Source organism: Dendropsophus ebraccatus, chromosome 2 (genome assembly GCF_027789765.1).
Source record: "Dendropsophus ebraccatus isolate aDenEbr1 chromosome 2, aDenEbr1.pat, whole genome shotgun sequence".
Classification (NCBI taxonomy): Eukaryota; Metazoa; Chordata; class Amphibia; order Anura; family Hylidae; genus Dendropsophus; species Dendropsophus ebraccatus.
Window position 1 is genome coordinate 175580077 of NC_091455.1, and position 23928 is coordinate 175604004.

Sequence of the window (23928 nt, forward strand, 5' to 3'; positions counted from 1 at the left end):
CAGATATATTGCAACTGTCTAATTCATAGACATTATAAAATTTGAGAGACAACTGGAAACTGAAAAACCCTGTGTTAAACATCTGGCACATCTTTAGACTGTCTAAACTTAAAGGGGTTTTCCAGGATTAGAAAAACATGGCCGTTTTATTCCAGAAACCGCGGCACTCATGTCTCAAGTTGGGATGGGGTTGTGCAGTTAAAATAGTTATCAATGGATAGCGAAGGGAAACCTACACCCAAACTGGAGACAAGAGTCTGGAAGAATACGGCCATGTTTTTCTAATTCTGGATAACCCCTTTAAATTCAACTTGACTCTAGATCTTTTTTTGGTGCTAAAGTTGCACTGAAGTCATACCCTCTTTCTGATAAACACACCTCCTTTCTGCCAGACCAAGCACCTATCACCTATGTATCCCATTGTTTTTTAGCCTATGATTATTGGAATCAGAAATAGAACAGTATATTCATGGCCACTGACATGTAAAGTCAATTACCTATAGGATTATCTCTTAATAGGAAATAAATAAAGTTGTCACTGTTTTTTTACCTTTGACCCTAGGCTGACGTTTCCTGTTCTATGCACTGCTAGTAGTAACATTTTTAGTGGAGTTCCCCTTTAGGTTATCTGAACATCGCTTTTAATTTAACTGGAATTGACAGGATAGATTTAAACCCGTCAGGAGATAAAATGTCTGGATTCCATATTAGTATCAATTAGGCCCCCACTGTGCCCCCATATAGTGTAAGGCTCACATAAGGTGATAAGGTAGTGAATGTTTGGTCACCCCTGTGCCTTCATATAGTTAGGTGTCTGCAATGCCCCACAATGTAGATAGATTCCCTTTGTGCTCCATAAAGCAGTGATTTTCAACCTTTTTTGAGCCGCGGCACACTTTTTATACTTAAAAAATCCCGGGGCACACCACCAACCAAAATGGCACAAAATGACACTAAAACAGTACATATTATACATATAGTTAATAATATAGATTCTAAGATGTATTTATACTCACTCAGTGTGAAACCTGGGCCTGTTTTCTTCTCCCCCCTGTGCTTCTCTCCACCATACTTCTCCCCCCTACTTCTCTCCTGTGCTTCTCTCCACCATACTTCTCCCCCCTGCTTCTCTCCTGTGCTTCTCTCCCCCATGCTTCTCTCCTGTGCTTCTCTCCACCATACTTCTCTCCCCCCTGCTTTTCTCCACCATACTTCTCCCACCTACTTCTCTCCTGTGCTACTCCCCCCTGCTTCTCTCCCCCATGCTTCTCTCCTGCACTTCTCTCCCCCCTGCTTCTCTCCGCTGTTTCTCTCCCCCCTGCTTCTCTCCCCTGTTTCTCCCCCATCCCCAGGTTTCTCTCCCCCATGCTTCTCTCCCTGTCTCTCCCCCCTGTTTATCCCCCATGCTTCTCTCCCCCATCCCCATGCTTCTCTCCCCCATCCCCATGTTTCTCTCCCCCATCCCCAGGTTTCCCTCCCCCCCTTCCTCCTCACCTCCTCCGAGATGGTCGACGCTGCTGTCCGCCTCACCTACTGGGCGCCCGTAGAACCCGGACGTGCTCCTCTAATCAGCGGAGACCGGGAGCGTGGTGCACTGCGGCGGGCCGTAGCGCACACGTTGATTGGATGCGTGCATCAAGGCCTGCCGCAGCGCACCACGCTCCCGGTCTCCGCTGATTGGATAGGAGGAGCACGTCCGGGCGCTACAAGCGACCAGTAGGTGAGGCGGACAGCAGCAGCGGGGAGATCTGCAGGGGCACCATAGTTTGGGGAACTTTCCCCGCGGCACACCCGACCATGTGTCGCGGCACACTGGTTGAAAATCACTGCCATAAAGTATTTAGGCCCCTTTGTACTTCTATATAGTAGTTAGGCCCCCTCTGTGCCCCCATATAGTATAGGACCCCTATGTGTATCTACATAAGGTGATAAGGTGATAAAGAAGAAACTGCAAAGATATACATATGCATGAACACTTCAAGTCTTGTATAATCCGAGGTTATTACTTCAAAATGTGACAAATGTTCAAAGTAATGGACAAAGATTCTGTAATCACAAGCAGGTCATAAAGGGTCCCTCTAGCAGAAAACAGTGGTTAGTGCTGGCCTGGATTCTTAGTTCCAGACAGTCTTCTGTTCCTGTGTATGCTGCATCAGCTGTATCAAGAGCCAGAGTGTCTAGGGTCAGTGCCTATGCATGTGCAGCTGTACTGTCTGCTCCAGTTCTTGTGTTCATGAGCCTGCTTAGCATGGATTGCTAAGTCACCAGAGGTGTGACTACAGCCAGAGATCAAACCTGTCCACACTAAGGCAGGTCATTCTCTAAAGTAGTCACTCAAGTCCTGTGATCCAAAGTGTTCCAATCAGGTTAGAGAAGTTGCTCCTCTGCAAATCGACAAGTTCCGTTGACTAATCCTGAAGGTTGCCTCCTACCAGTGTTCCTTCTCTAAGTTTCTTGCCAAAACAAAGTGGTTCCTTCCTGAGTCACTTTTCGTATTTGCACTTTTATTTTGTCCTCCTCATGTTTAAAGGTCTATAGCACTTTTTGTTACACCAATTGTACTTTGCAATGTCAGGCTTAATCTTTCCATAAAATATGCTGCGATACCAAGAAAGATTATTTGAGCAGTGAACTTGGAGAAGAAATAAAAAAGCTAATTTTTTCATTTGGGGGGATAGGGGGAGGGGAGTAGATGATGTCAACTCTCACTGATGCCCCTGGTAGCCGATGTTAACCCCCAGGGATTCCCCTGGTAGCTGATGTTAACCCCCAGTGATGTCCCTGGTAGCTGATGTTAACCCCCAGTGATGCCCCTGGTAGCTGATGTTAACCCCCAGTGATGCCCCTGGTAGCCGATGGTAACCCCCAGGGATTCCCCTTTGTAGCTGAAGTTAACCCTCAGTTTTGCCCCTAGTAGCTAATGTTGACCCACAGTTTCTGTACCAAGTAAACAAATAAACATCCCACTCACCTTTCCTCCGCTTCCACGCTGCCCAGGTCCTCTTGTCTCACTTCTCTAGTCTTTGCCGGTCTCCTGCAGGCGGCGCGCAATGAAATGACGTCATTGCGCACGGCCCACAGGAGAAAGAAGATGTGCGCCACTCTGGTAGGGAAGGAGCCGGCGCGCACAGCATCCTCCTGTATCTGGCAACCATCACAGACACAGGAGGATGCTGTGTATGCCGGCTCCTGCCTCACCAGAGCAGTGCACCTTACAGGAGAGCCGCGGACCGCATCGAGGTGTCTCAGGGGCCGGAATGCGGCCCGCGGCACGGAGGTTCCCCACCCTTGAGTTAAGCTGTTCTCCCTATGGTAAAACTGACATGTTGTCTATGTTTCTCAAGTCGGTATGATTACAATGATAGGCAACTTATATAACTTTTATTTTCTTTGACAGCTTTTAAATAATGAAAAACTTTTTTTTTTAAACTAAATGCGTTTAAAATTGCTCTATTACCATCCTTATAATGCTTGTTGGTCTTTGGGGCTGTGTGATGTGTCATTTTTTGCGCAATGATCAGTACTTTCCATTAAACACTTGCTTGTTTATATGCAACTTTTTGATCACTTTTTATTACAATTTTTCCGGATTTAATGTGCAATTGCGCTTTCACCATTTACCATGCAAGATCACGAATGCCATAATTTAATAGTTCGTGCAAATATGTATGCAGCAATACCAAATTTGTTTTTTTTTTATTTTTTTTATTTTTGACCCCAATATGGACATTGAAATAAATCTCCGGAACAGTGGATCTCAAATCTACGTGGAAGTTACAGTGGTGGACACTCAGTGGATTTTGGCAAGTTGGGTAGGCTTGTCTAGTTCAGGTTCATTTGAATAGTCCAGTATTTTCTGTAAAAAGACAAATATATATGTCCAGATCAGTATCAGAATAAATAAAGGTCACATCCTATATGCACTCTATATAAATTCATGAAGTATGGATTACAAGTATGCGATGCCCTGGCCCCTAGGGGCCACTCCGCAGTATAGGTGGTGCTAATAGGCAGGAACCGGGGCAGCTGTAGGATAATGTGGTCACGGTGTAGGCACGAGGGTGATACAGCTGGAAACCGGGCTCCTGACCATGCGGGAATACTGGGCATGCGATTTTTCGTTGTCCTTAGTCAGGGCACCAATTATCACACCAACGCCAAGGTTCAGAAACAACGGTAGTTGTATATTTATTGTAACGGTGGTAACTAGTAGCAACAGTCTCTCCGGATGCAACCGGGAATAAGGCAATCTTGAATAAAGCAGAGTAATGGGTGATGCTGCAATAGGCTGTGAGATTAGCGTGCTGAATGATGGGAGTAGAAGTGAAACTAAAGTTGAGATGCTGGGTGGAATGAGACTTGACTGAAATACTTGCTGTTGATGATTAGAGAAGATGATGAGAGGAATAACTGAAGAATCGACACCCAGATGAGAATCTTGAGACTGGAGACAGGAACACAGCCAGTGGACTGGAGCAGCAGAGCACACACAGGCCTCTCTCTTAGCAGGGAGAGAGGACGGACAGAACTTGTCTCCTCTGTGACAGGGAATAGACACACAACTTGTCTCCTGAAGGTGGAGGACAAGACTCGACTGAACAGCAGAGCAACACACCCTATCCCCTCTGGGGCAGGAGATAGACTGACGTAGAACAGGAAGTCACATGGTAACCCCAGCCAAAGCTCGATGACCGTTGGAGTTACCATGGAAGCAGGGGCAAAGTCACGTGACATCCAGCCATTGCATTATCACACCATTAGGCATATACAGAGAAATATACATGAGAAGTACCATACTTGAACACTGGGGGGCAACATAATACCATTAGACACTGATACCTGAATATACATGCAATAAATGAATGAAATAGCAGACCTGAATACTGCAGGGGGACACAATACACACAGTTTGCAGTGGACCATAGCTTTCCAGAACAGAACTGCTTATAATAAAAGTGTGAGCATGAGAAGGGCTGTTCTGGGACACTGCATACCTCCCTACTAGAAATGAGCCAACCTCGGCGAACCACAAGCTGAGGTAGATGTGGCTGAATGAACATAGAGGATCAGGACAACAAGAGAAGAGGAAGGAATGTTAGTGTGAGTGAGTATGAGTGAGTATGTTGATGTGTGTTTCCCACGCACAAGGCACAGGTGACAAGAGAAAATATGAAGAGAAAGAAAACCCTAGTGGCAGGACTTCACCTAGGGGTGCCTAACGTACTCTGGTTACAGGTAGTTAGTGCGTGGACCATCTGACATGGAAGTCAGGACTACTTAACTGCTGGCGGGCGACCCTCGATATTCCAGTCAGTTTGACAGTAGGTTTCCAATGACAATGAGTTACCCTACTGGAAAGAAAACTGTGAAGACCTGTGTACTGCCTTGGGTGTCTGTGTGAAGTGTCTTGGACACCTGAAAGAGAAAGAATAAAATAACAAAAGCAAGCATACATCTGGGTACCCTAATACACACCACTCAATCATACCACACAAGCACTCCATAGGCCAAACACACGAAAAGGTATCCAAGATGCAATATGTATGAACCAGTGTGAATGTTAAGTATGACTATGTGTAGCAACTACGGTGTGTAGGGACAAGACAGGGGTGAACAGACACTGGAAACAAAAGGAAGGGAAATACAAAAGACAACAAATACTGCAAGGTCTGGAGGAGGATTGGCTCACATAACTCTGAAGACATCTGAAGAAAACTGGCTCCAATAATCTTTCCAGCTGTAGATATAATAATACTATACATGGAGAAAATAGAAGATTCTTCTGAAAAATACACTCTTTAGAAAATACTCCTTTAGAAAAATATACTCTTTTAGGAAATAGACTTTCTCTGAGGCTATAGATACATACTGACTTCTTACTCAGAGGAGGAGGAAACTGTCTGACTCTGACATGAAAATATACACTGTGAGAAGAAATACTTTTTCTAAAGACACACTTTACTCTGAGACTATCTAAATGACTTTTCTGCTTACTCAGAGGTAGGAATACCTCTGACAAGAAAATAGACTTTTGACTACTGAAGTGCAATACTGAAGTGCAATCATGAAATACAATAATAAACCTCTGACAATCACATAATCATGAAAAGTGCTTTAGGAAGAACTGGATAAGTGTCTCTGTTTGGTAGAGTCTCTTTAGGCAAAATAGAACTTTGTCCATGTAAAGGCTCTGGGACAGGCAATAGAGAACAGTTTGGTCAATGAGTGTCCATCAGCACATAGCTGGATGATAATAAGGAAACTTGGTCAGGAGGACCAGGCACAAACCTTAAACGTTGCATAGAACTTTTTAATCACACAGGAACAACAACAAAACAGGAACAGTTTAAGGACTTTGGTCTCTTTAGCGGATTATTGCGAAGAGGCAGGAGGAACCTCATTAGGCCCCTTCTCCTTCCTCTGCTTTTTCTTCTCCCACGGATAATAGAAGTGTGGGGACCCTGGAGCAGAGGCGTCTGCAGACGCGGTGGTAATCACAACGCTAGGGGTCACTGTGGTGACGGGAGAGATGATTGGCGCCACATGGTAAGTGACCGTAGTGGTGGAGCAAGCGGCTTTAGCCACAGCAGCAGGAGCAGTAGAGCAGGCTGCGGTGGTAGCTGAACCTGGAGCCCTGGAAGAAGCAGTGATAGAACCCAGCGGTTTAAAATCCTGCCAATCTTTGTTCCAGTTCTCTGAGGGAGTTGGTAGGAAGGGCCGCTGTACCGGATTCTTAGGCCGGTTAACTGCTGCAGCACATGGACCCTTTGGGGATCCCACCAGGGTATACTCAATCACTTCTCCAGGAACAAGGTTATTGAGATAGGCGGGTTGGTAGTCCCGCATTACAGCTCGTCTATTCACCAGCACTAGTAACCCGGTGTACGAATCCATGACCAGGCCATACCCCCGTCGCTTGTCAAATTTGGTCACGGTTCCTCTCCTCCTTTCTAGGGGGGCAGCACTGGGTCGAGGTTTTTCCAGCTTGCGGATGAACAACCGCTCAGATGCAGCATGAGATTCCAGATAGGGGGTATATGGGTGACCCCACAGCGGAGCATAATCTGGATAAGACACAGATGGAGGTGGTTCCGGCGCTAGCCCGGGTCGGGGAGAGAAGGTATCACCGGCAGTAGGGGCTGCTGTGAACTGCTGGGTGGTGGTTGGTGCTGCAGGCGCCATGGTAGCCATAGCGAGCGCAGCTTTAGTGGCAGGGGGTAAAAGAGTAAGAGCCCACTGGATCTCGTCCACCAACTGCATGACCTTAGGCTCCCGGCCAAATACCCATCGCGGGAGAGGTGGAGAATCCCGGCCAGGGGGTCGCCACAGGCCCGGCGAGATGGGGCCCTTAGAGAGAGTCTTACCCCGGAGCTCCGAGTCTGGAGGCACTGTCAAGGACCCGTCTACGATCCGGTCATCGTTGGAGGAAATCGATGGTCCGGTGGAGAAGGTGTAGCGGGAGGAGCCGGAATGCTCGGGGCTGGAGGCACCGCTGAGTCCAGAAGAAGTCTCCTTGTCTCTGTCAGGGGAGCTTGGTGTGGAGGCCCGGCTTGGATGCCCGTCTCCGGACCGGACGGAACCCCAGCTACTGTCACTGTCCGAGGGCAGCGGGGCTAGCAAACAGGCTGGATTGAGTTCTGGCAGAAGCGTAGGAAGCTCCGGTAGAGGATGTACGGCAGCCGCGGAGTTACACTCCTCACAGGACGCAATCTTGCTGCGCACTGGCGTGGTCTTGAGGACCTGGGAGGAGGCGGAGCGCAGAGGCTGAAGTTCCGGCCCAGCAGTCTGCCCAGCAACAGTGACGTCATCTGGCACAGGCAGCCAATGAGGAGCAGTCAACGCAAAGTCTTTGGCGCCGGGCGATTCCCGCGATTTGGCAGCATGACGGTTAACCCCCTCCTCTCCGGGGTATGGCGCAGTTAGAAACTGAACAAGACAGCGGCCATTTTGTGGACAGTCTAAGGCCCGAGGCACTTCAATTACACCCATGGTGATATGGCAAAGTCTCTTTGGGGTTGCGGCACACTCTTGGGGGACACACACTGCGATCGCTATATCCTGTTCGTGACGCCAAAATGCGATGCCCTGGCCGCTAGGGGCCACTCCGCAGTATAGGTGGTGCTAACAGGCAGGAACCGGGGCAGCTGTAGGATAATGTGGTCACGGTGTAGGCACGAGGGTGATACAGCTGGAAACCGGGCTCCTGACCATGCGGGAATACTGGGCATGCGATTCCTCGTTGTCCTTAGTCAGGGCACCAATTATCACACCAATGCCAAGGTTCAGAAACAACGGTAGTTGTATATTTATTGTAACGGTGGTAACTAGTAGCAACAGTCTCTCCGGATGCAACCGGGAATAAGGCAATCTTGAATAAAGCAGAGTAATAGGTGATGCTGCAATAGGCTGTGAGAGTAGCGTGCTGAATGATGGGAGTAGTAGTGAAACTAAAGTTGAGATGCTGGGTGGAATGAGACTTAAATGAAATACTTGCTGTTGATGATTAGAGAAGATGATGAGAGGAATAACTGAAGAATCGACACCCAGATGAGAATCTTGAGACTTGAGACAGGAACACAGCCAGTGGACTGGAGCAGCAGAGCACAGTCTGTCAGTCCACTGTATTTAACTATATGGGCCCATTAGGAGCCCTTATGGTTAAATACATAGGTGCAGGAGCAGATTACCTTCTGCTTAACCCCACATATACTACAGTGTGTAAATGACCTAAAGTTTATTTACATGCTGAAACACAAAACAGGGTTAAAAAGCAGAAGACAAGGAGATCTCTGTTTCACTGCTCCTGCACTGATAACCTCTGACCTTTGCACAGGGAGCTTCATTTTCCTACTTGATTGCAGCTGGAGAGCATAGGTCAGGGGTTATCAGAGCAGTGAAGCAGAGATCTGCTCCTCTTTTTTTTGTGTTGCAGCATGTAAGTGAACATTGTGTCACTTACACACTGCAGTATATAAGGGGTTAAGCAGAAGGAAAACAGGATGGCTTTTACCTTCTCCCCCAGGCCCCCCTGCTGCACAGGCCCCATAGAAGCTGCCTGCCCTACCTCTATGGTAGCTACGCCACTGCGTCCATGCTCCATTGATAACCTTTAGGGTGCTGGGTTGTCGGGGTAGCCCTGTCCCCTAATGTTAATCAATGGGGGCGGGCTGCATGGGTGCTCAGAGGGAGGTAGCCCAGGCCCCAGTGCTCCTAATGGCCTTCTTGGACAAAGGGTTTCAGAACAAACGGCACGGGAATGGCACAGAGAATGAAGGTAACAGACACACCTTCATCCTCAGCACTCCGTATGTATTAGGGAGCTATCAGCAGGTTAGATTAATCAGTAATTGTCTGATCTATTAAAATATCACAATATTGTTCCCTTATGGAGAACAGTGTAAACAAAAAAAGGGAAAAACACCCCAGGATTTTGGATATTTTGTTACTTATATATAACAAAAATTTATAAAAAGTGATCAAAACGAATAAAAACTAGAGATTAATGTATAAAAAATGGCGCCCCATACAGCCCTGTAGGTGAAAAAATAAAGGCCACAATAGGGCCATTTTAATTATAATTATTTGCAAAGGCATGAAAACATGCATATCATTGTGTTTGGACTAATGTGTGGATTTAAGATATCATGTCACTTTTACCATAAAGTGCATAGAAACGTGAACCCCCCCCAAACATTGCAAAAGTATAGTACACTTACATAGCTCTTTAGATGGAGAATTAAAATATCATGAGGCAAGTACTCATGGTTTAGAGAATACTACCTCATGCTGGAAGAGATCCCGGTGTGCCAGATCCAGGAACACGGACCATGAGCTTGAACAACTAGGTGTAACTAATCCGTCAAGAATACCCTAAGAGATAAATTGAGGGTTCAGTGGGGTACTTCAGCTTTGTTTGCTCTTTGCCAACCACTAGGCATAGTCTGGACAGCTGAAGGACTTCCTGACAAATACTTTTGTAGAACACGGTCACCCCAGACGAAGAAAGGTCAGCCCGGGCGCATGGCACATTTAACCGCCACTAACACAGAAACCGTTTTTGGTTCAGTTTGCTAACAAAATGACAGGTACACTGTAAACTGAGCAGAAGCAGTCAAAATGCGTAGTTTTTTGTTGGAAAAGTTTATAGTAGAGAAATGTGAATGTTTCAATACCCTTTCATAAAGGTCTCATGAATAGATACCCCCAAAGCTTTTTTTAAGCATATGCAGAAAAACATAAATCCGTGACACATTTATTCCTGTGTTGAATGTTTAAAAGCTTGACCTGATTTTTTACTCCAAACTCACCTGTTTCCCCAAGAGACACCTGTCCCCATAACAAGACATTACTGATATAGAAAGGAAATATTAATTGTCAGAACCAAAAATGCCTTGAAATACAAACTCTTTAATTTCCACCAGAGGGCGCTGCTGTCCTATTTGTAAAAAGACTGTAATGCAAAAACACATGCACAGGAACCTTAGACTTATTAGTTATATGCATTATAACATATGCTTAGACTGGTTTAATTTCTTTAGATTATTCAAAACTAAAATACAATACTAAATGCAAGAATAGCATTTAATCAAGACTGACAAATTTGCAAATCTTTTACTGCTAAAAGAAAAACAATTTTCTTATGGATACATTCACATACAGGATCCACAGCACATTTGATGGGGCAGATATCAATGTAACTAAATAACTGAACACAGCATCAAATCTGCGCCATTAAATCTTCTGCGGATCTGCTGCGGATCCTGTACATGTGAACGCACCCTAACAATGAATAAATGGTCATAAATAGGGATATCAGCCTTTTACACAGGTTTTATTGTAAGAGCAGTGCACCTGTAAGGACTTTTTTTTTTCAATTCTTTAATGGAGTTTAACCCCTTCTCTATCTATGGATAGAGTCTACTTTCAGGCAGGCTCGATCCATAGATCGCTGATAACAATGATCTATGCTATGGCATGGCATAGATCAGTATATGCAATCTATTGATTGCATGTTAAACTGTAAAATAAGAGTGTAAAAAAATGTGCAATAAAAAAGAGGTTTTTAAAGTTAAAAAAAAAAAAACCTTATAAACCCTCCCAATATTTTTTTTTTAACTTTTTTTCCCATTATAAAAATAAAAATATAAAAAAATAAACATTATATATATCGTAGCGTGTGGAATTGTCCGATCTATTAAAATATAACATTATTGTTCCCGCACAGTTAACGGCATAAACGGAAAAATAAACACACCAGCATTGCTGATTTTTCAAAATTATATATCAGAGAAAAAAAATAATAAAAAGCGATCAAAACTTTTACACCAATATGATATTAATAACAACTAGAGATCATGGCGCAAAAAATGACAACCAACCAGCCCTGTAGTTGGAAAAATAAAAGCGCTATGGCTCTTAGAAGGTGGGGAGGAACATTGCATTAATTTGACCCGGACATCAGGGCACTAATAGGGTTTGTCTTTAAGTGGTTAGGTGAGAAGAATTACAAGTCAAAGTCAAATGGGTATTCCTCATGTAAGAAGTTATCCTCTCTCACACCTGTATTGTGTTTGCATATATGTCTTTATCAGTTGGTGAAACTTCCCCCCCCCCCAGAAATTAAAGGGATTATCCAGGATTAGAAAATGCAAAGCTACTTTCTTGCAAAAACAGCACCACCCCTGTCCCTAGGTTGTGTGATATTACAATGCAGATCTATTCACTTCAATTGAACTGAGCTGCAAAACCCGACACCCAAACTAAGGACAAGAGTGTTGCTTGTTCTGGAAGAGAGCAGCCATGTTTTTCTAAGCCTGGAAAACCCCTTTAAATAGGGATTCCCATTTGAACTGTCCAGTGGACTGGAGATAACAAGTTGATCAGTGAACTGCTGGGTCACCAACTCATCCCAGGAATTTAAGAAAAGTCCCTTGAAGGAATAGAGTGCATTTTGTGTGTGGTCAGAACTCCATTCATGTTCTATGGGGCTTCTGAATATCACCAAGCTTGTTATGTTGAGAATCCAACTTTAGAGATGAGCGAACCGGGTTCAGGCTTGAGTCGATCCGAACCCGAACGATCGGTATTTGATTAGCAGTGGCTGCTGAACTTGGATAAAGCTCTAAGGTTGTCTGGAAAACATGGATACAGCCAATGACTATATCCATGTTTTCCACATAGCCTTAGGGCTTTATCCAAGTTCAGCAGCCACCGCTAATCAAATGCCGAAAGTTCGGGTTCGGATGGACTTGATCATGCTAGAGGTTCACTCATCTCTATCCAACTTACATTTTTAGATGCATCTTTATCTATACAGGCAAATTTAGCAGAACCGAATATCTCATTTTAGCACAGGTTCACATGGAACAGTAATGCTGGAGAGTTTCTATTTGGCATCCTTCTTAGTGGGGGTCCTTTTTGAGTTTTGCTGATGATCCCCATGATTTATGATAAGCTATTGGTCGGGTACCACTACTCGGCTAACATGCATGTGTTCCCAAGATGCAAAAAGATCATATAGGGAAAAGAAAGTGGGAGAGCAAAGTAGGAGTTATATGTAAAGAAAATTGGGCACGTCTTTGGTCATTGGGAAGGAATATAGTAACTAAACTATGTTTAAATGTGCATTTGTTAGGATGGGTACTGGGAAGACAATAGACGGTGCAGTCGCTCCCACCCACCCCAGCTGTCCCTACCTGCTTGCCACACTCTGCCCTAGGCGGTAGCCAGTGGCATAGCGAATGCTGTCTCATGCTGCCAAGGAGGGGGCCGCGAGGCCCTCCTCTTGCCACTGTACTGCTCCCCTCCCACTCCCTCTTGTGACCGCAAGCAATGTTTTGCCTGCGATCACAAGAGGCAGGCTGGGACGGGCCCCCGGCTGTCTTGCGGCTCCTCAGGGAGCTCTGTGTGCGCCAGTGGGAAGTACTTCCGGCGGAGGGAGCATTGCGTTGAAAAAAAACCAGGTCCTGCGAAGCTCCACCCCCTCCAATGGAAGCTCCGCCCTCCGCCGCGGGAAGCCCGCCAGGGCATGTGACTAAGAGACTAGAGAAATTCAGGTGAGTATAGATTTTTTTGTTTTAAAGGGGATGATCAGGGGTGGTGTTGTGGTATGATGATGATGGAACAAGAGGATGATGAGGGGTGTAGTGGTATGATGATGATGGAACAAGAGGATGATGGGGGTGTAGTGGTATGATGATGAAGGAACAAGAGGATGATGGGGGTGTAGTGTTATGATGATGAAGGAACAAGAGGATGATGGGGGTGTAGTGGTATGATGATGAAGGAACAAGAGGATGATGAGGGATGTAGTGGTATGATGATGATGGTGATGGAACAAGAGGATGATGAGGGGTGTAGTGGTATGATGATGGAACAAGAGGATGATGAGGGGTGTAGTAGTATGATGATGGAACAAGAGGATGATGAGGGGTGTAGTGTTATGATAATGAAGGAACAAGAGGATGATGAGGGGTGTAGTGTTATGATAATGAAGGAACAAGAGGATGATGAGGGGTGTAGTGGTATGATGATGAAGGAACAAGAGGATGATGAGGGGTGTAGTGGTATGATGATGAAGGAACAAGAGGATGATGAGGGGTGTAGTGGTATGATGATGATGGAACAAGAGGATGATGGGGGTGTAGTGGTATGATGATGGAACAAGAGGATGATGGGGGTGTAGTGGTATGATGATGGAACAAGAGGATGATGGGGTGTAGTGGTATGATGATGGAACAAGAGAATGATGAGGGGTGTAGTGGTATGATGATGGAACAAGAGGATGATGAGGGTGTAGTGGTATAATGAAGGAACAAGAGGATGATGGGGGTGTAGTGGTATGATGATGGAACAAGAGGATGATGATGAGGGGTGTAGTGGTATGATGATGATGATGGAAGAAGAGGATGATGAGGGGTGTAGTGGTATGATGATGGAACAAGAGGATGATGAGGGGTGTAGTGGTATAATGATGGAACAAGAGGATGATGGGGGGTGTAGTGGTATGATAATAATGGAAGAAGAGGATGATGAGGGGTGTAGTGGTATGATGATGAAGGAACAAGAGGATGATGGGGGGTGTAGTGGTATGATGATGAAGGAACAAGAGGATGATGGTGGTGTAGTGGTATGATGATGGAACAAGAGGATGATGAGGGGTGTAGTGGCATGATGATGGAACAAGAGGATGATGAGGGGTGTAGTGGTATGATGATGGAACAAGAGGATGATGAGGGGTGTAGTGGTATGATGATGGAACAAGAGGATGATGGGGGGTGGTGTAGTGGGATGATGATGATGGAAAAAGAGGATGATGAGGGGTGTAGTGGTATGATGATGAAGGAACAAGAGGATGATGGGGGTGTAGTGGTATGATGATGAGGGATGTAGTGGTATGATGATGAAAGAATAAGAGGATGATGAGGGGTGTAGTGGTATGATGAGGGAACAAGAGGATGATGAGGGGTGTAATGATATGATGATGAAGGAACAAGAGGATGATGAGGGGTGTAGTGGTATGATGATGAAGGAACAAGAGGCTGATGAGGGGTGTAGTGGTATGATGATGAAGGAACAAGAGGATGATGAGGGGTGTAGTGGTATGATGATGAAGGAACAAGAGGATGATGAGGGGTGTAGTGGTATGATGATGAAGGAACAAGAGGATGATGAGCGGTGTAGTGGTATGATGATGAAGGAACAAGAGGCTGATGAGGGGTGAAGTGTTATGATGATGAAGTAACAAGAGGATGATGAGGGGTGAAGTGGTATGATGATGAAGGAACAAGAGGATGATGAGGGGTGTAGTGGTATGATGATGAAGGAACAAGAGGATGATGAGGGGTGTAGTGGTATGATGATGAAAGGGCAGGAGGATGTAGGCGTAGTAGTATTATGATGGAGGTGGTTGTAGTATGATGATGGAGGGGAAGGAGGAGGGGACAACATGGGGGGCATCTGTAAGGGGGATAAAATGGGGGGGGGGGCATCTGTAAGGTGGACTACACGGGGGGTGTATACAATAGGGGGATATGTACTATAAGTGTGATCACATAGTGTCAGGGCTACCTACTAAGTGAGGGTGTAAAGGGGCCAATACAGATGTGTAGTGTGTAGAGAGATGAAGATGGTGCCAGAGCGAGGAGCCTAATATCTTTCTCTGGCAGATTCTGTGGATTCGTGGTTCGGAGAAGTTCTCATAACGGCCCAGGGCAGATGGAGAAGATGAAGAGGTCCCCTGTGAGTCACTTGATATAACTGCACTGTAATATATATGGTGTATAGAGCCTGTGTACAGTGCGTCCACCTCTATATGACTGTATGAAGTGATATTGGTCTATGTACAGAGGATTTTATTCAGTAGCAGCGGTGGTGTTAGTCAGTATGTGGTAGTGTTAATCAGTAGCAGCGGTGGTGTTAGTCAGTATGTGGTGTTATTAGTCAGTATGTGGTAAGGGGGGGCCCAAGTTGACCTCTTGCACCAGGGCCCAAGAGACATTAGCTACGCCCCTGGCGGTAGCGGACAACTTGGCGCATTCCCTCGCCTGCGGTAAAGTGAAACAAACAAAACAAGACAAGACGAATACGCACAATAAAGGGTAGTCAGCAGTCCAAGTCAGCAACGTTCGGTATAGTCAGGTATAAAATTAGAGTCCAAAAAGAATAGTCGAGGTCCAGAAGCCAGAGGTCAGGAAAACAGGATAAACAGGTCAGAGGAATGCTAGCTCAAGATACACTCGGGTTACTAGGCTTATTCACAGGCACTGGACCTGGTACAAGTGCAGGTACTTGTGGAACTAGGAGTCCCAGCCCGGCCCAGTTACCGACAGCTGACTGGGAGTGTCAGCCGTCAAACAAAATTACTGAGACTACCAATACCTAATGCTGATAGGCTTGGGAACACCCTGGCCACTGCTACATCAAGGAATAGCAGAGCAGAAAACAAGAAGTAGTCTGGCTGCTATGGACGCTTCCGGTGCGCCCCTAGCGGTTGTTACATACAGGAGTCCTAACAGCATTTTATTGTTTGTTTCCCTCTCTCTCTTTCTCTATCCTCCTCCTGTGTCCTTTATATTTTCTTTCTTTTGCTGTCCCTGTTTATAAATAAATATTGGGAACTTATTGGGCAACAAAGAAAAAATCTGAACTGGGAGAATAGTCAAGAGCAATAGCAAATGGGTCAGAATACACACAATAAGAATCTGGGCTAGTAAACCTTCTACTGGTCCCTGGCATTCTAGCCACACACAGAAAGAAACAGGAGGAATAAGAGTGGCAAGGGAAGATGTCAGTCACAGAAGCAAAACCCAACTTAACTGTCTAAAGGAAAAAGGAGAAGAGATGGGTGTGGGAGATTAAATTACCACAGCAAAGAGGAATAGAGCTGTGTTCACAAAAGTATACAAGATACCAAAAAAGCACAAAATCATGTGTGGACATGCATCCTCAGCCATATCTTATGAACGAAAGGTAAAGCAGAAGCCTGAATGGGTGCAGATGTCTGTATTTATGTTTTTCAAGACTCCCTAAGGCTGCATCCAACTTCTTTAGCAAACAGTAATCAAATGCCGCATGCTCAGGTGTGGACAAACCCAAGGGTGCTCGAGGTTTGCTCATCTCTAGTTTTTATATGGATGTTTTACTACTTTTGAGACCCCTTGGATTTAGGGCAGCCTATATTTCCAGGGCTTTCAGCTTAATTATCATGTATTCACTTATAACAAAGTAAAAGAGCTGGTCCAGGAAAAAATAATAGTAGCCTAATAATTGATAATTGAGGTTATCAATAGCTGATCGTCAGGATGCCGACACCCACATCCCTACCGATTAGCTTTTCAGTGTCAATAATACAGAAGTAGCAGGGAAGTAAGCAATTGGTTTCATACTTCATACAGGTTCAGCTTCATTGAAGTGAACAGGGTTTAGGATATGAGCACCCAACAGTCAGGCCAGGCCGGTGCTCGGTAACAGACCGGCGCCATACATGGGAACCGGGAACGGTTCAAAAAAAAGGAAAACGGCACCAACATCTGTTCATAATAAAAGCAGAAAAGCAATGTACCCCTGGTACACTGGCTTTAAGCTTTAGATTGAAGTCACACATAAGCCAGAATTGACAGAAACTGCAGAAAGAGTTAACAACAGGTTTGACATTTTCCTTCAAGAGCTACTGGCATTAATAATGCTATATTGATTCAGGGACTTACTAGTGAGAGGTCAAGAGGTTTTTTCCTTTTTTTAATTCCCTCTCTTTTGTTTCCTGTCAGGATGTATGAAGATGCTCAGAGAGGAAAGAGGAAACTAAGGAGGCAAAAGAGCACCTTGTAAGAAATGGGTTCTCTGGGGGCTTTGGCTAGATCATCGATGTCTGATCGGTGACCTCCGATGCCGTGCCAATCAGAACAATAAAGAGAATGCTATGTCAATTTTATTTTCCATACTGGCCCAGCGTGCATACATACAGGTGGCTATGCGGTCCCAGAGAACACCTTTCTTGACGAAAGTATGAGAATTAGAATGAGAAAAAAAAAACAACAAAAAAAAAAACCCTCTGTTTAAAGAAAACTTGTCACCGGGGACGAGGGCACAGAGCCTGTCCGACCCCCCGGGGCAGCCCCCGGGTACTTACCCTTTCCGACGAGTCCTGTTCCTGGAGCCGGTCCCGGGACGAAGATATCAGTCCGACGCCAATAGAGAATGAATGGAGCCATCATTCTCTACGGGCATCGGACTCATCTCAGCGGCGTGCGCGCACGGCTTCGGGAACTGATGTCTTTGTCCCGGGACCGGCTCCAGGAACGAGACTCGTCGGAAAAGGTAAGTATCCAGGGGCTGCACCGGGGGGTCGGACGGGCTCTGTGCCCGTGTCCCCGGTGACAGGTTCCTTTTAAGTCTTTTGGTTTTAATTGTCATCATGGTAAAACAAGGACAAAAACACAAAAAAGATCCTGCAGTAAAAGGAGATTTGTAAAGAAGCATGAATCTGTGTGTTTTATCTAAGCAAAAGTGTAAGAGACAGAGGCTGGCTGAGGCTTGTCAGTCCCTATCTCCCTATACTCTCTATACATGATATAATTGCCCATGACCTCTGTACAACCATTAAGATCTCTTGCAGAAGATCATGAACAAAGTGAAAATGTCAGAGCCCTGACCTCAATCCAAGTGAGAGTTTGGGCACAGATGATCATTTACAGCCCGGCTGCATCTTGATATAGCTTAAATCGTTTTGCCGAGAAATATCATAGGAAACTGTTCACCATGATCACAACCACTTGCATTGCCCAGTAACATTGTTAGCCATTGTGCATCCATAACTGGAATGATCACATCAAGAATGCCTAGGTCTTCAAGAGTTTTCAGTCCCTTAATGTGAACAAGAAAAAGCCTAACACAAATATAAGAGCGCCCATCCAAGTAGATGTAAAAGAAATGTAATCTTTATTGAACTCACGGATTAAAAACACAGTGGGTATTTACGACTCTTATACATTTTACGACTCTTATACATTCTGGGCAAGTATAAGTGCATATAAGTGCATTGACTTTATAAATATACAGTTGTCCCTCAACTTACAATGGCCTCAGGTTGCAATATTTGCAACATACACCTATCTGGACCATTGTAATTTGAGACCGGACTCAAAATACAATGGTACAGACAGTGTTGGAAAATGCTTTCACTTTCTTCAGGGCCGTTTTAATACATTGGTGGGCCCAGTGCACAGCCCTCAAGAGTGGGCCCCCCCTTCCCTTTCGGCACATTGTATAATGTACTGAATTTGCCCCCACACTGTATCAAGAGCCCCAATACATACAGTAGTTACCTTATAACACTATTTCCACCATACAGTGATTACATATTACATAAAAACTGCACTGAACAAAACAGAAAGATATCACCAATGATACCATTACATAATACCGCCACATCATGACCCCTAACACTACAACCCTATAACAGAGTGCAGTTACATCCAGTGACTCACCGGGGGCGTCTTCTCCGATCAGAGTCTGTCACCTTTTCTTTTTCTCTCCATCCAGCCTGGGCCACCTTGAAGTCTTTTCCTGGCTGTGAATCTTCTCTCCAGAATCTGCCAGACAAATATTTTAGGCTCCAACACATACAGTAGTTAGGTCTCTTGTACCCCTATACAGTAGTTACACCCCTCTGTACCCCTACATAGTTACACCCCTCTGTGCCTCCATAGTTTTAAGGTGTCCCTGTAGTATATAGCCCCTCATGTGCTCCTCCAGTTATATACAGCCCTCCTGTGCGCTCCCCCATTAGTATATAGCCCCCCTGTGCACTCTCCCCAGTAGTATATAGCCCCCCCTGTGCTCTCCCACAATAGTATATAGCCCCCCTGTGCTCTCCCACAATAGTATATAGCCCCCCTGTGCTCTCCCACAATAGTATATAGCCTCCCTGTGCTCTCCAATAGTATATAGACCCCTATGCTCTCCCACAATAGTATATAGCCCCTCTGTGCTCTCCCCCAATAGTATATAGCCCCCCTGTGCTCCCCCCAATAGTAAATAGCCCCCTGTGCTCTCCCCAATAGTATATAGCCCCCCTGTGCTCTCCATAATATATAGCCCCCCTGTGCTCTTCCCCATAGTATATAGACCCCTGTGCTCTCCCACAATAGTATATAGCCCCCCTGTGCTCTCCCACAATAGTATATAGCCCCCCTGTGCTCTCCCACAATAGTATATAGCCCCCCTGTGCTCTCCAATAGTATATAGACCCCTATGCTCTCCCACAATAGTATATAGCCCCCCTGTGCTCTCCCCCAATAGTATATAGCCCCCCTGTGCTCTCCCCCATAGTATATAGACCCCTGTGCTCCTCAATAGTATATAGCTCCCTGTGCTCCCCAATAGTATATAGCTCCCCTGTGCTCCCCAGTAGTATATAGCCCCCTGTGCTCCCCAGTAGTATATAGCTCCCCTGTGCTCCCCAGTAGTATATAGCCCCCCTGTGCTCTCCATAATATATAGCCCCCCTGTGCTCTCCCCCATAGTATATAGACCCCTGTGCTCCTCAATAGTATATAGCTCCCTGTGCTCCCCAATAGTATATAGCTCCCCTGTGCTCCCCAATAGTATATAGCCCCCTGTGCTCCCCAATAGTATATAGCTCCCCTGTGCTCCCCCATAGTATATAGCCCCTGTGCTCCCCAGTAGTATATAGCTCCCCTGTGCTCCCCCATAGTATATAGCCCCCTGTGCTCCCCAGTAGTATATAGCCCCCTGTGCTCCCCAGTAGTATATAGCTCCCCTGTGCTCCCCAGTAGTATATAGCTCCCCTGTGCTCCCCCATAGTATATAGACCCCTGTGCTCCCCAGCAGTATATAGTCCCCTGTGCTCCCCCATAGTATATAGCTCCTCTGTGCTCCCCCATAGTATATAGACCCCTGTGCTCCCCAATAGTATATAGCCCCCTGTGCTCCCCCATAGTATATAGCCCCCTGTGCTCCCCCATAGTATATAGCTCCCCTGTGCTCCCCCATAGTATATAGCTCCCCCATAGTATATAGCTCCCCTGTGCCCCCCCCCCATAGTATATAGCTCCCCTGTGCTCCCCCATAGTATATAGCCCCCTGTGCTCCCCCATAGTATATAGCTCCCCTGTGCTCCCCAGTAGTATATAGCCCCCTGTGCTCCCCCATAGTATATAGCCCCCTGTGCTCCCCCATTGTATATAGCTCCCTGTGCTCCCCAGTAGTATATAGCCCCCTGTGCTCCCCCATAGTTTATAGCCCCCTGTGCCCCCCATAGTATATAGCCCCCTGTGCCCCCCATAGTATATAGCCCCCTGTGCTCCCCCATAGTATATAGCCCCCTGTGCTCCCCCATAGTATATAGCCCCCTGTGCTCCCCCATAGTATATAGCCCCCTGTGCTCCCCCATAGTATATAGCCCCCTGTCCTCCCCCATAGTATATAGCCCCCTGTCCTCCCCCATAGTATATAGCCCCCTGTGCCCCCCATAGTATATAGAACCCTGTGCCCCCCCCATAGTATATAGCCCCCTGTGCCCCCCCCATAGTATATAGCTCCCCCTCCCATATAACATTGAAAAAAACAAACACTTACTCACCTAGGTCCTCGCGTTCCTCTTCTCTTCTCTCTTGTGGCCGCACTTCCTGCAGTCACAAGAGGCTGCACTCCCCTCACCCTCGCGCCGACGCTCCAGTGACGTCGGGCGCTAGAGGGAGAGTGCGGCCTCTTGTGACCGCAGGAAGTGCGGCCACAAGAGTGACTGACAGGGAGGGAGCCAATGGCTCTCTCTCTGTCAGTGTCGCTGCTGCTGCAGCGCTGAAGCGCCGCAGCAGCAGCGGACGGGGGCAGCGGCGAACGCCGGGGGGGCCCTGCAGGGGGCGCCATGGAGGGGTAAGTAGATTACCCATCCATGGCGCTCCCCCCTGACAGGCTGGTGGCCGCAGCACTGTGCGACCGCATTGGTCGCACATAGCAACGGCCGGCCTGCTCGGGGGGGCCCCTTTAACCAGTGGGCCCGGTGCACGTGCACCATGTGCCCTCTGGTTAAAGCGGCCCTGACTTTCTTGCACAAAGTTTTTCAAAGCTTCTGATATGCAGCAAGTAGTAATGCCTCCTTTCTGCTTGATTGACACCTTGAAGCTGAGTCCCAAGCATGGTCAGGTATAGGAGGGGGAGGGAGGAGGAGGTGAAATATCTTTGTGCACTTGAGGAGCTCGGTAAAAACTCTTTGACTGTAGAAAGAGAACATTAGAATAAAAACATTTTTCTACACTATGGAAGCACAGACTGATATATGAAAGGTAACACATGTCTCCTTAATCTAACAACTTTCTAACAGTGTCTGCAGTGTGGAACACAAATTACACTGTCAGGACTGTATTTTTGCGGAGCTTGGTGCACACCCCGGCTCATGCTGTGCCGCCGAGAAGGCACTGATTTTCTTGAATTTGTGTTGGCTCTGTGGTTTGTTACGTATTAGTCTGAACACTGGTTGATTTTGCCTGCTCACTTGGTTTCATGGACACACCCAACTTCACCTGCTAAGTGGATGTGTTTTGTGGTCTGGTGTCTGTGGTTGGAGTTCAGGGGGATGATCTAATTGTATTCCGGACCTGACCCCTGGCCTCCAATATAACACTTGATCTTACTGCCTGACTATTCTTTAAGATCTGATTTTGTACTTTTGCCGCCCGACGTTGCTGACCTGGTTTGTCCACCCTGAACTATTGTGTTTGTCTGTCCGTGTTTTGTGTACCACCTATACCAGAGCAGGGAACGTCGTTGTGGTTGTCCAGAGCTGCCTAGGGCTGTCAATGGCAAGTAGGCAGAGACAGTGGGTGGGAACAGCGTAGGGCTCACTGTCCGTGTCTTTCTATCTATTCCACCGGTTGGCCCTGATCGTTTATAACATACAGCCAACAGATTAATTCCCCAGTCATGTTCTAAGGCTTCCTAAAGTCAACCATTGACTTGAAAGGAAGACTACCTTAAAAGCTTGCGCCACTACTTTTGTATATCCTTCTCTGGATATAAACTAGACTAGAATGCATCTATTCTCTGACAAGCATGGAACAGAGGTGCTGGCATCAAATGATATTACTAAGTTTTAAAATTACATTGTGATTCGCATTAAAGAGAGAGTCTGTCTATAGTATATGCAATACATTTCATTTATGTTATATCATCTATAAGCTGCCACAACAAGTGGATGTTATATGATGTTGAATATGAATAAACTGTAGATAGGCCTCTAATGTAATTTATAAGAACTCTGTGGTATTCCCTCACAATATTCTTGCCGTTCAGTGAAGTTCCTTACATAGATGAGTTAATAAGGTTGTATAACCAGAAGCAATAACAGACCCAGATACCATGAGCAGTATGTGACTAAATTATCCATGTGAACTCTGGAAAGCTGGAGGGGATATTTTAAAGGCTAAGGGTGCTCACACATGTGGTGTTTGCAGCCGCGTCTAGCTCTTGCAATTACTTGGGGCTGCACCTGCCCCTACTACTGCTTTAAAGGGGTTATCCAGCGTGAGAAAAAACACAGCCTTTTTTTTTCCCAGAGACAGCACAACTCTCTCTCTAGTTTGGGTAGAGTTCTGCAACTCAGTTCCATGGAAGTGAATAAAGCTTAAAGGGGTTGTCCAGCGAAAATCTTTTTCTTTCAAATCAACTGGTTTCAAAAAGTTATATAGATTTGTAATTTACTTCTATTTAAAAATCTCATGTCTTCCCATATTTATGAGCTGCTGTATGTCCTGCAGGAAATGTTGTTTTCTTTTCAGTCTGACACAGTGCTCTCTGCTGCCACCTCTGTCCGAGACAGGAACTGAGCAGAGCAGGAGAGGTTTTCTATGGGGATTTTCTACTGTTCTGTACAGTTCTTGTCTCGGACAGAGATGTCAGCAGAGAGCACTGTATCAGACCGAAAAGAAAACAACATTTCCTGCAGGGCATACAGCAGCTGATAAGTATGGAAAGACTTGAGCTTTTTACATAGAAGTAAATTACAAACCTATATAACTTTCTGAAACCAGTTGATCTGAAAGAATAAGATTTTCACTGGATAACTTTAAACCACACCTGAACTGGAGACAAGAGTCATGCTGTCTTTGGAAGAAAGCAGACATGTTTTTCTAATGCTGGATAACCCCTTTAAGCAGTCAAATAGTTATATTTTTGCAGCAATCCCAGCTAAATAGCGGCAAAAATAGTGCTTTCTTCCACAATTGCACCATTCCCTACAAATTAGCATCAAAATCGGAGCAACAACACATAATTAGATGAAGAAGAAGTCTGGCGATTTTTAAAATTTGTCAGGCTGTAGGGGCAGGGGGGAAGATAATAAACAATCACTGCTTACTGTACCCAGTGGCGGATTAAATGTACCCTGGGCCCCGGGCTGTCCACCCAACC

General features: G+C 45.8%; 1 protein-coding gene across 1 annotated transcript in view; it reads right to left on the minus strand.

Annotated features, from left to right (window-relative positions):
* Window positions 1-3769: 3769 nt before the first annotated feature.
* The window catches only part of NPY (neuropeptide Y), an 82186-nt gene continuing 62027 nt past the window's right edge, over window positions 3770-23928 (minus strand). The window contains exon 4 of the mRNA XM_069960456.1: window positions 3770-3856. Coding sequence (XP_069816557.1) covers window positions 3823-3856 — 34 coding nt within the window. The 3' untranslated portion in view covers window positions 3770-3822. The remainder of the gene's footprint in view (window positions 3857-23928) is intronic.